Raw genomic sequence first — 17,181 nt, 5'->3', positions numbered from 1 at the left:
CTGCGGATGTTGTGGATCGGTGGAGAGAATACTTTGAAGACCTCCTCAATCCCACCAACATGTCTTCCTATGAGGAAGCAGTGCCTGGGGAATCTGTGGTGGGCTCTTCTATTTCTGGGGCTGAGGTTGCCGAGGTAGTTAAAAAGCTCCTCGGTGGCAAGTCCCCGAGGGTGGATGAGATCCGCCCGGAGTTCCTTAAGGCTCTGGATGCTGTGGGGCTGTCTTGGTTGACAAGACTCTGCAGCATCGCGTGGACATCGGGGGAGGTACCTCTGGATTGGCAGACCGGGGTGGTGGTTCCTCTCTTTAAGAAGGGGAACCGGAGGGTGTGTTCTAACTATCGTGGGATCACACTCCTCAGCCTTCCCGATAAGGTCTATTCAGGTGTACTGGAGAGGAGGCTACGCCGGATAGTCGAACCTCGGATTCAGGAGGAACAGTGTGGTTTTCGTCCTGGTCGTTGAACAGTGGACCAGCTCTATACTCTCAGCAGGGTCCTTGAGGGTGCATGGGAGTTTGCCCAACCAGTCTACATGTGCTTTGTGGACTTGGAGAAGGCATTCGACCGTGTCCCTCGGGAAGTCCTGTGGAGAGTGCTCAGAGAATATGGGGTATCGGACTGTCTGATTTTGGCGGTCCGCTCCCTGTATGATCAGTGTCAGAGCTTGGTCCACATTGCCGGCAGTAAGTCGGACACGTTTCCAGTGAGGGTTGGACTCCGCCAAGGCTGCCCTTTGTCACCGATTCTGTTCATAACTTTTATGGACAGAATTTCTAGGCGCAGTCAAGGCGTTGAGGGGATCCGGTTTGGTGGCTGCAGGATTAGGTCTCTGCTTTTTGCAGATGATGTGGTCCTGATGGCTTCATCTGGCCAGGATCTTCAGCTCTCGCTGGATCGGTTCGCAGCCGAGTGTGAAGCGACTGGGATGAGAATCAGCACCTCCAAGTCCGAGTCCATGGTTCTCTCTCGGAAAAGGGTGGAGTGCCATCTCCGGGTTGGGGAGGAGACCCTGCCCCAAGTGGAGGAGTTCAAGTACCTCGGAGTCTTGTTCACGAGTGAGGGAAGAGTGGATCGTGAGATCGACAGGCGGATCGGTGAGGCATCTTCAGTAATGCGGACGCTGTATCGATCCGTTGTGGTGAAGAAGGAGCTGAGCCGGAAGGCAAAGCTCTCAATTTACCGGTCGATCTACGTTCCCATCCTCACCTATGGTCATGAGCTTTGGGTTATGACCGAAAGGACAAGATCACGGGTACAAGCGGCCGAAATGAGTTTACTCCGCCGGGTGGCAGGGCTCTCCCTTAGAGATAGGGTGAGAAGCTCTGTCATCCGGGGGGAGCTCAAAGTAAAGCCGCTGCTCCTCCACATCGAGAGGAGCCAGATGAGGTGGTTCGGGCATCTGGTCTGGATGCCACCCGATCGCCTCCCTCGGGAGGTGTTTAGGGCACGTCCAACCGGTAGGAGGCCACGTGTGGTAATCTGAAATTTCCCTGTTCATTTCTGTTGTTGTTTGCACACAATGTTCACTCTCTCTCTCATCCTCAGTATGGAGTGCAGCTGGTGCGAGGCAGCAGCACACACCTGACATTGATTAGGGGCAGCCTATTTAACCTGGCTGCTGACGGCCTGTGAGCGCCGGAACTTTGTCGACTGCTTCCTTCAGGCACATTTGTATTTTGACTCGCCAGCGGACTCACTAGTTCGTCTCGTGAAACATCTCAGGTTTGCTTGTATTTTTCCTAGCCTTGTCTAGCGCTTTTATTTTGTAGTTTGTTTTTTCAGTATTACTTCTTTCATGAAGTATATCTCCTAGCCTTGTCTAGCACTTTTGTTTTGTTGTAGGTAATTTATATTGGTAGTTTTTACATGGTGTGTGTTTGCCACCATCGCCTTTGTTTTTGCTATTGTGTGCTACCTCTTGAATAAAGAGAAAGACTATTGACAGCACACTAAACGTCTCTGCATCCTTGGGATCCACCACACCAGATCGTTACAGAAAGTTCCGGCCAAACTATGGAACCCGCAGAGACAGATGCCTGGAAAAGAGCATTACAAGGCCAGGCTCAACGGATCAACCAGCAGGGGGACCAGCTAGACCACCTGAGCCGAGGTCTACAGGGACTGTCGGAGCATCAAGACACCATGTTGGAGCGAGTCAACATGCTGCTAGCCACCGTTGTACCCACCTCGACCACCGTGCCTGACCAGACATCCACCCAGCCTACACAACCCGTAAGTACCAGCAACATACGGCTATCCCGACCCAAACGTTTTTCCGGAGAAAAGGAAGACGTAAGACAATTCCTGACTCAGTGTGAACTACATTTCGAGCTAAACGCTTCCGCTTTCACCTCTGAGCGGGCTAAGGTAGCGTTTGTTATCTCCCACCTGTCTGGCCGTGCGGGCACCTGGGCGACTGCTGAATGGAACCGTCAGACCACCTCCAGCTCCACATATGCAAACTTTTCCAAAGCCTTGAAGCAAATCTTCCAACGACGACTCCCAGGTAGAGAGGCAGTGAGATCCCTTTTCCGGCTACAACAGGGTTCACGACGGGTCGCAGATTACGCGATCGAGTTCCGCACCATGGCCGCCGACTGTGACTGGGGTCCCTCGGCGCTGTTGGACGCCTTCTTCCTGGGTCTCGCGGACGAGATTCGTCACATGATGATCCCGCTGTCACTCCCGACGAACCTGGATGATCTCATCGAACTGGCGGTGCAAATCGACTTCCGCCTATTGGAGGAGAGGAGGGATCGACGAGGGAGACACGCCCCACCTAGCAGCCAATCAGCGCCTTCTAGACCTGCCATCTGCAAGACTGAGCAACTCGTTCCTGAAGACACCTCTCATCCGGGGCCGATAGATGAGCCGATGCAACTGGGAGGTCGTCGACTCACCACTGCCGAGAGGGAACGCCGTTTTCGCCTCCAACTCTGCCTATACTGTGGGGCCGCTGATCACCTCATCTCCCGCTGCAAGGAACTGCCGCGCCCCGCCGCACGGCCAAGAGTGCGCCCTCACTCACCAGAGGACACGTCCACCAGAGGTCGCCGTTCTCCTTCGTTGGCCGCAGGCAGAATGCAGCTAAAAGGTACTCTTTCTTGGTCTAACCAGCAAATAGACATTTGCGCTCTCATTGACTCAGGAGCAGATGATAACTTTTTGGACTTTGAGTTCATGAGACTCCATAAGATTCCAGTTGTAAAACTGTATGTGCCCAAGAGTGTGTATTCTCTAGGTGGGCGCCTATTAGCCAGTATAACCCACCAGACCCTCCCGCTCAACCTGCGCTTGTCTGGTAATCATTGTGAGAAAATAATTTTTTTTATCGTGCCATCACGGTCCGCGCCCGTCATTTTGGGGATAACCTGGTTACATAAGCATAACCCGCACATAGACTGGCCTCGTTCGGCCATTATTAATTGGAGTGTGACCTGCCACATACATTGTCTTCGTTCCGCAGCAGGATCCCACACACCGCCACCTACCTCCGTTATAGAGAACATAGACTTGACAAACGTGCCCACAAACTACCATGACTTAAAAGCGGTGTTTAGCAAGGATAGAGCACTCTCACTTCCCCCCCACCGACCCTACGATTGTGGTATCGATTTGCTAGCCGGCGCGGCTTTACCATCGACCCGTTTGTACAAGGTGTCTAATACCGAACTCAAAGCACTAGAAGAATACATAAACACATCACGAGCTGCGGGCCTCATTCGCCCTTCGACTGTACCGGTAGCTGCTGGATTTTTTTTTGTCGAAAAGAAGGACAAGTCCCTACGGCCTTGTATAGACTACCGCGCTCTTAATCAGATTACTGTCAAGAATAAGTATCCTCTTCCACTCCTTGATTCTGCTTTTACTCCCTTACAGTCCGCAAAGTTTTTTACTAAACTCGATCTACGTAACGCGTACCATCTAGTTCGCATCCGAGAGGGGGATGAATGGAAGACCGCATTCAACACTCCTCTCGGACATTTTGAGTATTTAGTCATGCCTTTTGGACTTACAAATGCACCTGGTGTTTTTCAGGGCTTCATTAATGACATTTTTCGGGACATGACGGGTCGGTTTCTCTTTGTTTACCTGGACGATATATTAATTTATTCATCAACATTTGACGAACATGTGCAGCAGGTTCGATTAGTCCTTCAACGATTGCTCGAGAATAAACTGTTCGTCAAAGCGGAAAAATGCGAGTTTCACTCATCCTCCATTCCCTTCTTAGGATTTATCATTGAGGAGGGTAGACTCAGACCGGACCCTGCTAAGGTAAAAGCAGTAGTAGATTGGCCCACTCCGGTTTCCAAGAAGCACCTTCAGAGATTCTTGGGTTTCTCTAATTTTTATCGGCGATTTATTCGTAATTTTAGTCGTGTCGCTGAGCCACTTACGAGGCTAACCTCTACTAAGGTTCCGTTTGAATGGACACCCGAAGCCAATTCCGCGTTCTTGAGGCTGAAAAGATTGTTTACTTCGGCTCCTGTTCTTTGTTACCCTGACCGTTCTCTCCAATTTTTTGTTGAGGTGGACGCTTCTGATTCAGGTGTAGGGGCCGTACTCTCCCAGCAATCTATCTCCGACCAGAAGTTGCACCCCTGTGCTTTCTTCTCTCGTCGCCTATCCCCTGCTGAGAGAAATTATGACATTGGCAACAGGGAGCTCCTGGCGGTCATCTGGGCCCTTCAGGAGTGGAGACATTGGCTGGAAGGGGCGGAGCTACCATTCATCATCTACACGGACCACAAGAACCTGTCCTACTTAAGGACTGCACAGAGACTGAACCCCCGCCAAGCCAGGTGGGCACTATTTCTGACCCGTTTTAATTTTATCATCACTTTCCGACCTGGTTCTCAGAATGGGAAGCCCGATGCCCTGTCCCGTCTCTACTCTTCGTCCTTTGAGAATTCTTCACAGGAACCAATTGTTCCCCATACCTACATCATTGGGGGACTCCAGTGGGACATCGAGCGGCAAGTCTTGGAGGCCCTGAAGTCGGACACATCTCCTCTGGGCTGTCCACCAGGTCGGTTATTTGTGGTTCCTCGGCTCCGTTCCAACGTTCTGGATTGGGCACATGGGTCGAAGATCGCTTGCCATCCAGGTATTCGTCGCACCAGTTTTGTCCTCTCCCAGCGTTTTTGGTGGCCATCCATTCTTGCAGATACGAAGGCGTTTGTGGCAGCATGTCGGATCTGCGCCCGGAACAAGGCATCCCACCAGGCTCCAGCAGGACTGTTACACCCATTACCCATCCCCTCCCGCCCGTGGTCACACATAGCTGTGGACTTTGTCACAGGACTGCCCCCTTCCGAGGGAAATGACACTGTCTTGACCATTGTGGACCGGTTCTCGGAGATGGCCCACTTCGTCGCCCTCCCCAAGCTGCCTTCAGCTCTGGAAACAGCCCAACTATTAGTGCTCCATGCTTTCTGGCTGCACGGCATCCCCACTGATGTGGTATCCGACAGAGGGCCACAGTTTTCCTCAGCTGTCTGGAAGGCATTCTGCAAGTCTCTGGGGGCCTCCCCTAGCCTATCCTCCGGCTACCACCCTCAGAGCAATGGACAGACCGAGCGGACCAACCAAGACCTGGAGGCGGCCATCAGGTGCACTTGTCATCAGCAACCCTCAACCTGGTCTGAGAATCTCCCATGGATCGAATACGCTCACAATTCCCTCATTAGCTCCGCCACCGGCCTGTCTCCATTTCACGTCGCCTATGGTTTCCAACCCCCAGTTTTTTCTTCTACCCAACCCAATGCTGACGTTCCATCCGTAACGGCACACCTGCGCCGGGCTCATCAGGCTTGGCGTAACACCAGGGCGGCGTTAAGAAGAACATCGGCCAGGAACCAACTCTTAGCCAACCGCCATCGCACACCAGCCCCACACTACCAGTTGGGACAGAGGGTCTGGTTATCGTCCCGGGACCTACCATTGGCCACCGACTCTAGGAAACTGGCTCCCAGGTTCATTGGACCATACCCCATCGTCAAGATCATCAATCGTGTTGCAGTCAGGCTCCATCTCCCAAAATCTCTCAAGTGCCATCCTGTTTTTCACGTGTCCCGCATCAAGCCTGTCGCATCCAGCCCGCTCAGTCCTCCTGAGGTACCGCCTCCTCCACCCAGGCTGGTTGAAGGTCACCCAGCATTTACAGTAAACACCATCTTAGATGTAAGAAGAAGGGGCAGGGGTTTCCAATACCTGGTAGACTGGGAGGGGTACGGCCCGGAGGAGCGGTCATGGATTTCTAGATCGCTTATAATTGACAAGGACTTGATCAAGGAATTTTACGTTCGATTTCCAGACAAACCAGGTAGGCCGCCAGGAGGCGTCCGTTGAGGGGGGGGTACTGTGGTAATCTGAAATTTCCCTGTTCATTTCTGTTGTTGTTTGCACACAATGTTCACTCTCTCTCTCATCCTCAGTATGGAGTGCAGCTGGTGCGAGGCAGCAGCACACACCTGACATTGATTAGGGGCAGCCTATTTAACCTGGCTGCTGACGGCCTGTGAGCGCCGGAACTTTGTCGACTGCTTCCTTCAGGCACATTTGTATTTTGACTCGCCAGCGGACTCACTAGTTCGTCTCGTGAAACATCTCAGGTTTGCTGGTATTTTTCCTAGCCTTGTCTAGCGCTTTTATTTTGTACTTTGTTTTTTCAGTATTACTTCTTTCATGAAGTATATCTCCTAGCCTTGTCTAGCGCTTTTGTTTTGTTGTAGGTAATTTATATTGGTAGTTTTTACATGGTGTGTGTTTGCCACCATCGCCTTTGTTTTTGCTATTGTGTGCTACCTCTTGAATAAAGAGAAAGACTTTTGACAGCACACTAAACGTCTCTGCATCCTTGGGATCCACCACACCAGATCGTTACACCACGGGGAAGACCCAGGACACGTTGGGAAGACTATGTCTCCCGGCTGGCCTGGGACCGTTTCGGGATCCCCCGGGAAGAGCTGGACGAAGTGGCTGGGGAGAGGGAAGTCTGGGCTTCCCTGCTTAGGCTGCTGCCCCCGCGACCCGACCTCGGATAAGCGGAAGAAGATGGATGGATGGATGGACTTGTATGGCTGTTGATCAAGTATACTTTGCATTCACTTATGTGTGTGTGTAGAAGCCGCATATATCATGTGATAGGGACCGGCACGCTGTTTGTATGGAGGAAAAGCAGACGTGACGACAGGTTGTAGAGGACGCTAAAGGCTGTGCCTTTAAGGCACGCCCCCAATATTGTTGTCCTGGTGGAAATCGGGAGAAATTCGGGAGAGTGGTTGCCCCGGGAGACTTTCGAGAGGGGCACTGAAAATAATACCAGCGGAACGGCTCTAATGTTAATTTGATATTGCCTCAAGGGCCAAATGAAATCGCGGGCCAGAGTTTGACACCTATGCGCTAGACAATGAAGAGTGCTTCCTCCGCACGTCAATATCTCCGTTCGGTGCCCCATCAAAATGCCGAGGCAAACATTTCCAGATCAACACCGTATGAAAAAAATAGCGATTTTTTTAGTTGTGATTTCCTTCTCTGCAGGAAAGTTTAAAAGTAGCATATATTAATGCAGTATGAAGAATAATGTTTTAATGTAGACACATATAATCATCATACTGCTGTGTTTATATGCATCAAGTGTTCATTCAAGGCTAAGGCAAAATATCGAGATATACTGTATATCGTGTATCGCGATATGGCCTTAAAATATCGCGATATTAAAAAAAGGCAATATCGCCCATCCCTAATGTATATATTTGTAAACGCTATGAAGTGGGAAAGGGGTAGGATTAAATAAGCTTTACTTCTTCCTACTCCTGTAAAGTGAAATGATATGAAACTGTGATGTATTATACTGTATGTGTGTTCATGTTCCAAATAAACTAAAGAAATAAAGAAAGCACTAGTGATGCCTAATGATGTCATGATCCGTGGTCAGATCATGTTTTGTTTAGTTATGTTCTGTTAGTTTTGGACTAACTTAGTTGTTTTGTGCACTTCGGGGGTTTGTTTTAGTCACCATGGTTACTTATGATTTTCACCTGCCTTGTACGCGCACCTGTTGCTCATCCATCCATCCATTTTCTACCGTTTATTCCTTTTGGGGTCGCGGGGGCGCTGGAGCCTATCTCAGCTACAATCGGGGTACACCCTGGACAAGTCACCACCTCATCGCAGGGCCAACACAGATAGACAGACAACATTCACACTCACATCCACACACTAGGGCCAATTTAATGTTGCCAATCAACTTATCCCCAGGTGCATGTCTTTGGAAGTGGGAGGAAGCCGGAGTAGCCGGAGGGAACCCACGCAGTCACGGGGAGGACATGCAAATTCCACACAGAAAGATCCCGAGCCGGGATTGAACCCAAGACTACTCAGGACCTTCGTATTGTGAGGCAGATGCACTAACCCCTCTTCCACCGTGCTGCCCCCTGTTGCTCATCAGAGACTATTTAAGCCTGCCTTTTCCGGTCACTCGTCGTGGCTTCATTGTTTGCATTTGCAATAGTTACGTTGGCATTCTGGTTTTCGAGCTCATGATTCCTGTGCTAAAGTTACTTTAGCTTCTAGTATATGGCGTCACATTAGTGCCAAAAATCCGAGCGCATAAAAACTGTTATCGCGTGCTGATTCTCCACTTTGTGCGCGCGCGTGGTGCCTTTTTGCGCGCGCGCGGTTCCTTTCTGTGTGCGCGCGGTGCCTTTTTGTGCGCGCGCGGTGCCTTTCTGCGCGCGCGCGCGCGCGCGCGCGCGCGCAACGTCTTTCTGCGCGCTCTCTGTGTACTCCTGGCATCTCTCCTCGCGCTGTCATGTTTCTTTTTGGCACTTTGGGGGCAGGTATGCTTAGACGGCCCCTCCTTTCTGATTGGCTCTGAGCATTTTTCATATGACCAATCATTCTCCAGCGTAGCAACGTTGTAGCCATCTTACCTCGGACATCTAGCCTCAATTGATGTCAATGGTACATGTACTAATTAAATTATCATAACTTGCCCGATTTTCGACCAATTTACAAACGGTTTGCCTTGTTACAAATCTTATTACATGTAGATATGACATAGGATGCTGTACCTGTTGAAATTACCTCTTTCGCTTTAAAAAAAAAAGACTTAATTGTGCAACATAGTTGTGTAGGGTCAGTGTTAGTCAGTTCTCTGATTATTTTAAACTGTTTCAGAATACATTATTAAAAGCTATTTTTAACATTTTAAAAACTAAATTCAAAAATTATTTCATTAATTTTATGGCTGAATCAAAAGAAATTCCATAAATTAGAAAACAAATGTTCAAGAAGAAGTGAAAATATAAAATAATGTTATGGTTGTATGTTATTGCTGGTGGACCAGGAAAGATGTGATTATGGTGTTTGTTGTCTTATTTATTTGGGTCACATTTTGTATTACCCTGTATTGTGTTTATGTGGTATGAAATAACCTTCATCAGCGCGCGACATTTTTTTATCCACTTCTTCCTCTGTAAATCTTGATACATATTGACGATGACCCGCCCTGCTATACTTCTGATTGGCTCTGAGCATTTTTCAGCATTTTTCGCCTGACCAATCAGAAAGAAGGGGCCGTCCAAGCATACCCGCCCCCCAAGTGCCAAAAAGAAACATGACAGCGCGAGGAGAGATGCCAGGAGTACACAGAGAGCGCGCAGAAAGGCGTCGCGCGCGCACGAAGTGGAGAATCAGCGCGCGATAACAGTTTTTATGCGCTCGGATTTTTGGCACTAATGTGACGCCATACTAGTATTCCTGTGCTCAGTAAGTTTTTGCTTTAGCTTCTCGTGCGAACGGCACGCTTTCCGTTTGTTTCGTTCTTGTCTGTTGTAATGTGTATGATTTATGAGAAATAAATCATCTCCTACCTGCACGCTTTCGTCCGGAGCAGTCAGTTTTGCATCCCGGGAGAACAAACCGCAGCACGCTGCACCCCACCGTGACAAATGACTGAGCTACGTGAGGTCATTTCTTGTGATGTCCTACGGGGCATTTCTTGTCGGGACGGGATTCGTTCCCAGGGATTCGAATAAAGAACCAACTCTTTTTCTTTACTATAGTGGTCTCGATAACGGGTACCGGTTCTCAAAAAGGGATTTGTGTCCGAGGACTCGGTTCTTTTCTTATCGAACAACCCGGAAAACCGGTTTCGAGCATCATCCCTAGTGAACCCTGTAAATATCCGCCCAAAACATCTGGTCTTGCTAGCTAGCATTAGCTTTTGGCTCATTATTCATTGAGCCAACTTGGCGAAGCAATTAGAGCGTATCGCTGCTCGTCTGCACTGTTGATGGGAATTCCGGCTCACTAAAAAGCCACTCCCAAGTAGCTACTCAGAATTTTTGTTACTAAAACTACAAAAACCAAAATCAGTGAAGTTGGCACATTGTGTATATGGTAAATAAAAACAGAATACAATGATTTGCAAATCTTTTTCAACTTATATTCAATTAAGTAGACTGCAAAGACAAGATACTTAACATTCGAACTGGTAAACTTTGTTAATTTTTGCAAATATTAGCTCATTTGGAATTTGATGCCTGCAACATGTTTCAAAAAAGCTGGCACAAGTGGCAAAAAAGACTGAGATAGTTGAGGAATGCTCATCAAACACTAATTTGGAACATCCCACAGGTGAACAGGCTAATTGGGAACAGGTGGGTGTCATGATTGGGTATAAAAGCAGCTTCCATGAAATGCTCAGTCATTCACAAACAAGGATGGGGCGAGGGTCACCACTTTGTGAAAAAATGCGTGAGCAAATTGTCGAACAGTTTAAGAACAACATTATTCAACAAGCTATTGCAAGGAATTTAGGAATTTCACCATCTACGGTTCGTAATATCATCAAAAGTTTCAGAGAATCTGGAGAAATCACAGCAAGGCCGAAAACCAACATTGAATGCCTGTGACCTTCGATCCCTCAGGTGGTACGGCATCGAAAAGCGACATCAGTGTGTAAAAGATATCACCAAATGGGCTCAGGAACACTTCGGAAAACCACTGTCAGTAACTACAGTTGGTCGCTACATCTGTAAGTGCAAGTTAAAACTCTACTATGCAAAGTGAAAGCCATTTATCAACAACACCCAGAAACGCCGCCGGCTTCGCTGGGCCTGATTCTTAGATGGACTGATGCAATGTGGAAAAGTGTTCTGTGGTCTGACGAGTCTACATTTCAAATTGTTATAGTCAGATTGTTATAGGCGCATAGTTGAAAAGCCAGCATCTGTGATTGAACTTAAGCTGTACATCAAGCAAGAATGGGAAATAATTCCACTTCAAAAATGTGTCTCCTCAGTTCCCAAACGTTTGCTGAGTTTTGTTAAAAGGAAAGGCCATGTAACACAATGGTAAAAATGCCCCTGTGACAACTTTTTTGCAATGTGTTGCTGCCATTAAATTCAAAGCTAATGATTATTTGCACACAAAAAAAATATATCTTTTTAAGTTCGAACATTAAATATCTTGTCTTTGCAGTCTATTCAATTGAATATATGTTGAAAATGATTTGCAAATCACAAATTACACAATGTGACAACTTCACTGGTTTTGGGTTTTGTATTTATTGAGCCAACTTGGCGAAGCAATTAGAGCGTATCGCTGCTAGTCGGCACTTTGGCTCGGCTCACTAAAAAGCCGCTCCCAAGTGGCTACTCAGAATTTTTGTTACTAAAACTAATTAATTACCAAATTATTTGTAAAATGAGTAACTAATGTAAATCAAATATAACATATATATATAGTATTATATGGCTTTATCAATAAACATAACATATACATAAATATAATTTAAATAAAAGGCCCATTTTAATTTGTGAAAAAACTAAATCAACCAATCAAGAAAATATAACTGAAAAGGTGCAAAACAAAAAAGAAATGGCAGCATCCAGGTGAGGTTTTAGCAGTCGGACATGGGCATGAAATGATTAAATGTGTTGATATCTTCAGAAAAGGCATTAAAGACTATCCAAAAGGCATTTAAAAAATCATACAATTATAATTGGCAACAAAAAGACAACAAAACAAACCACCTGACCCACTTTTTCCAATTGGGGGGAAAATGCACTTATAAATGTTCAATAATCATTGACGTGCAATTGTTGCTAACAAATATTAAGAGTCAATTTTATTTTGGTGTTTGTTTAACTATTAGGGATAATTACGCTATTCACCTTCCAACGTTGATTATGTTGGTGTGTCAGAGATGTCGTATTCGAGATGATGTTCACTCCGCTCCGTGTTTGAGCCTGTTAGCTCCAGCAGCCTGCTAGCAAACAGCAGACTCAAAACAAGGCTTACAGTACAAACGAGCGTTTCTACGTGAATGTATTCATCGTGTGTCCATTTCTCGTGTGTGGCATCATTCGGGGGCACGTGCCAACACAATTACGCTACGCATTTGACGTATGCTAACAATGCGACGCACCAATTCATTAGACGTGACAAGCATGTCATGACGTAAGACGCTAGCGTAACAAACGGCGGTTTACTGCCTCTTTTTTCTTTCTTTTTTAGGCAGTTGAAATGATTTTGTGTGGAATCCTACCTGGCAGTTTGAGGGCGCGGGATAAGGCGGCTGCCATTGCTCTTGAGCACGGCGAGTCCACAGTGATGTGCTCCGAGGTACCGACTGCTTGGAGCTGTGTCTGAAGTGATGCATTGTGGGAGTTGGAGTTTGTTATGCACATGCGCTTGACAGCCATTCTCCGGCGGGGTTTTGAACGGACGAATGCTGCCCTCTGCCGGGGAGAAGAGTGTATGACATTTCACCAATCTTATTAGGGCAGGGGTGTTCAAACCGAACGCCTCAGACTCATGTACTTGGTACTTGACTCATGCTAACTGTAAGCATGCTAGAATGCCAACATTAACGTGCTGACTTTTGTTAAAGCCAGTTTTGCAACTGAACGCCTCAGACTGATGGAACTTGGTACAGTACTTGACACATGCTAACTATTAGCATGGTAGAATGCTAACATCAACGTGCTAAGTTATTTTTAGCCAATTTTGCAGCCGAATGCCTCAGACTGATATAACTTGGTAGAGTACTTGACACATGCTAACTTTTAGCATGGTAGAATGCTAACATCAACATTCTAACTTTTTTTTGCCAATTTTGCAGCCAAACACCTCAGACTGCTAAATATTAGCATGGTAGAATGCTAACATCAACATGCTAACTTTTTTTTTTAGCCAATTTTTGTAGCCGAACGCCTCAGACTGATATAACTTATAGAATAGAATAGAAAGTACTTTATTGATCCCTGGGGGAAATTCAGCACCACAGTTAGCTCACAATAGACAAAAATAATAACACATAATATAATATATATAATATATTATATATATAACATATAAATAATATAAATATATTCTACATATACTACATATACTCTACATTTAAGTGCAGTCAAGAAGGAACATATGCATTATACAGTCTGATGGCTGTCGGCAGGGGCGCGGAAAAGGGGGGGTAAAGGAGACGGATTCTAGGGACCCATGATGGAGGGGGCCCAGAGAGGCCCCTAATGATGATGAAATTATAATACAGAAAAAATAAGGACACTGTGTTGGGGGCCATGTAAAGATTCTTTTCATGGGGCCCAAAATCCCTAGCGGCGCCTTTGGCTGTCGGTATGAAGGACCTCCTGTGTCGTTCCGTGTTGCATTTTGGGAGTTTGAGCCTTCCACTGAACGTGCTCATTCTCCCCGCAAGGTCCGAGTGTAGTGGGTGGGAGGTGTTGTCCATAATGGCTAGGAGTTTTGCTAGACTTCTCCTCTCTGACACCACCGCCAGAGAGTCGAGCTCCACTCCCACCACGTTACTGGCCTTCTCTACCAACTTGTCCAGTCTGTTTGCGTCCCTCGCTCTCAGCCCGGTAGAGTACTTGATACATGCTAACTATTAGCATAGTAGAATGCTAACATTAACATGCTAACTTTTTTTTAGCCAATTTTGCAGCCAAACGCCTCAGACTTATGTACTTGGTACTTGACTAATGCTAACTCTAAGCATGCTAGAATGCCAACATTAACGTTCTAACTTTTTTTTTAGCCAGTTTTGCAACCGAACGCCTCAGATTGATGGAACTTAGTACAGTGCTTGACACATGCTAAATATTAGCAAGGTAGAAGGCTAACATTAACGGGCTAACTTTTTTTAGCCAATCCTCAGACTCATGTACTTGACTCATGCTAACTGTAAGCATGCTAGAATACTAACATTAACGTGCTGACTTTTTTAAAGCTAGTTTTGCATTTGAACGCCTCAGACTAAAGGAACTTGGTACGGTGCTTGACACACGCCTCAGACTCGATAGGTCGTGAGTTCAAACCCCGGCTGAGTCATATCAAAGACTATAAAAATGGGACCATTACCTCCCTGCTTGGCACTCAGCATCAAGGATTGGAATTGGGGGTTAAATCACCAAAATTATTCCCGAGCGCGGCCACCGCTGCTGCTCACTGCTCTCCTCACCTCTCAGGGGCTGGAACAAGGGGATGGGTCAAATGCAGAGGATCATTTCACCACACCTAGTGTGTGTGTGACTATGTGTACTTTAACTTTAACTCATGTACTTGGTACTTGACTCATGCCCATGGACTGCCTCGTTTGCTCTCGTCAACACTTGGTAACACACTTCAGCTAACTACACACTCTTGTATTCTAGTTCACACTCCATTTCTTTAGTTCAGTAGTAGTATTGTTTATTATATATATATATATATATATATATATATATATATATATATATATATATATATATATATATATATATATATATATATATATATATATATATATATATATATATACTGCCCCCTGGTGTCTGTTTGCCGTCACCTCCCCTTTAGTATTACACAACAAGTACTTGAGTAGTTTTTTCACAACATACTTTTTACTTTTACTCAAGTAAATATTTGGGTGACTACTCCTTACTTTTACTCGAGTAATACATCTCTAAAGTAACAGTACAATTTCTGTCTACTCTACCCACCTCTGTGTATGTATGTGTACCGGTATATATATGTGTGTGTGTGTAATGTATATATAAAAATAAGAGAAATACTTGAATTTCAGTGTTCATTTATTTACACATATACACACACATAACACTCATCTACTCATTGTTGAGTTAAGGGTTGAATTGTCCATCCTTGTTCTATTCTCTGTCACTATTTTTTTAACCATGCTGAACACCCTCTCTGATGATGCATTCTGCTTCGTCTCCTTGTTGTGTGCGCAGTTGCGCACTGCACTCTCTAAAAGCCCTGGATGGTATTGTCACATATGCATGTACAGTAGATGGCAGTATTGTCCTGTTTAAGAGTGTCACAACATTGCTGTTTACGGCAGACGAACTGCTTTAAGGTAGACGAAAACGTGACTGCTGTTGTGTGTTTCCGCGCTGGGAGGACGTTAATGAAACTGCCTAACAATAAACCCACATAAGAAACCAAGAACTCGCCCTCCATCATTCTACAGTTATGTGATTGGGCAGGCACGCTGTTTATATTGTGGGAAAGCGGACGTGAAAACAGGCTGTCGACACGTCACTCAGGTCCGCATGGAGCTGGAGGGGGCGTAGCCTCCAGCTCCGCCTGAATTTCGGGAGAAAATTTGTCCCGGGAGGTTTTCGGGAGAGGCGCTGAATTTCGGGAGTCTCCCGGGAGGGTTGGCAAGTATGTGCTAACTGTAAGCATGCTAGAGTGCTAACATTAACGTGCTAACTTTTTTTTTTTTGCCAGTTTTCCAACCGAACACCTCAGACTGATGGAACTTGTTACAGTACTTGACACATGCTAACTATTAGTCTAAGTCTAAGTTAACTGTTAGCATGCTAACATTAGCATTTTGCAAAGGTGTGGAGTCGAGTCACATGACTTGGACTCGAGTCAGACTCGAGTCATGAATTTGATGACTTTAGACTCGCCTCTCATTGCCGGCAACGCCAGAGTGGAAGAGAGTCCAGCCCCTGTCAAGAGAACTGGTTCCAGAGCCCTTGCTGTGCGTCGAAGTGAGTCCGACTATATCTAGCCGGAACTTCTCCACCTCACGCACTAGCTCAGGCTCCTTCCCCCCCAGCGAGGTGACGTTCCACGTCCCAAGAGCTAGCTTATGTAGCCGAGGATCGGACCGCCAAGTGCCCTGCCCTCGGCTTCCGCCCAGCTCACATTGCACCCGACCTCTATGGCCCCTGCTATGGGTGGTGAGCCCATTGGAGGGGGGACCCACGTTGCCTCTTCGGGCTGTGCCCGGCCGGGCCCCATGGGGACAGGCCCGGCCACCAGGCGCTCGCCATCGTGCCACACCTCCGGGCCTGGCTCCAGAGGAGGGCCCCGGTGACCCGCGTCCGGGCGAGGGAAATCTGGGTTCCTTGTTAGTGTTCTTCATAGAGGTCTTCGAGCTGCTCTTTGTCTGATCCCTCACCTAGGACCAGTTTGCCTTGGGAGACCCTACCAGGGGGCATAGAAGCCCCCGGACAACATAGCTCCTAGGATCATTGGGACACGCAAACTCCTCTACCACGTTAAGGTGGCAGCTCAGAGAGGAGCTCAAAGCCTGCACGTTGGAGTTCAACCCGGTGGACGAGAGGGTAGCCTCTCGCCTTTGGGTGGGGGGACGGGTCCTGACTGTTGTTTGCGCTTACGCGCCCAACGGCAGTTCAGATTACCCACCCTTTTTGGATTCACTCGAGGGAGTACTGGAGAGTACTCCCCCGGGTGATTCCCTCGTTCTACTGGGGGACTTCAACGCTCATGTTGGCAACGACAGTGAAACCTGGAGAGGCGTGATTGGGAAGAATGGCCGCCCGGATCTGAACCCGAGTGGTGTTTTGTTATTGGACTTTTGTGCTCGTCACGGATTGTCAATAGCAAACACCATGTTCAAACATAAGGGTGTCCATATGTGCACTTGGCACCAGGACACCCTAGGCCGCAGTTCCATGATCGACTTTGTAGTTGTGTCATCGGATTTGCGGTCTCATGTTTTGGACACCCGGGTGAAGAGAGGGGCGGAGCTTTCTACCGATCACCACCTGGTGGTGAGTTGGCTGCGATGGTGGGGGAGGATGCCGGACAGACCTGGCAGGCCCAAACGCATTGTGAGGGTTTGCTGGGAACGCTTGGCAGAGTCTCCTGTCAGAGAGAGTTTCAATTCC

At 47.2% G+C, this 17,181-nt stretch overlaps 1 protein-coding gene across 1 annotated transcript in view; it reads right to left on the bottom strand.

Annotated features, from left to right (window-relative positions):
• The window catches only part of fam234b (family with sequence similarity 234 member B), a 73,579-nt gene extending 60,888 nt beyond the window's left edge, over positions 1-12,691 (bottom strand). Inside the window, exon 1 of the mRNA XM_061973978.2 lies at positions 12,564-12,691. Within this exon, the coding sequence (XP_061829962.1) occupies positions 12,564-12,600 (37 nt within the window). The 5' untranslated portion in view covers positions 12,601-12,691. The remainder of the gene's footprint in view (positions 1-12,563) is intronic.
• Positions 12,692-17,181: the final 4,490 nt, after the last annotated feature.

Source organism: Nerophis lumbriciformis, linkage group LG22, assembly GCF_033978685.3.
Source record: "Nerophis lumbriciformis linkage group LG22, RoL_Nlum_v2.1, whole genome shotgun sequence".
In the NCBI taxonomy this organism is placed as follows: domain Eukaryota; kingdom Metazoa; phylum Chordata; class Actinopteri; order Syngnathiformes; family Syngnathidae; genus Nerophis; species Nerophis lumbriciformis.
The sequence above is the reverse complement of the archived record's forward strand: the minus strand, read 5'-3'. Positions and strand labels throughout refer to the sequence as shown.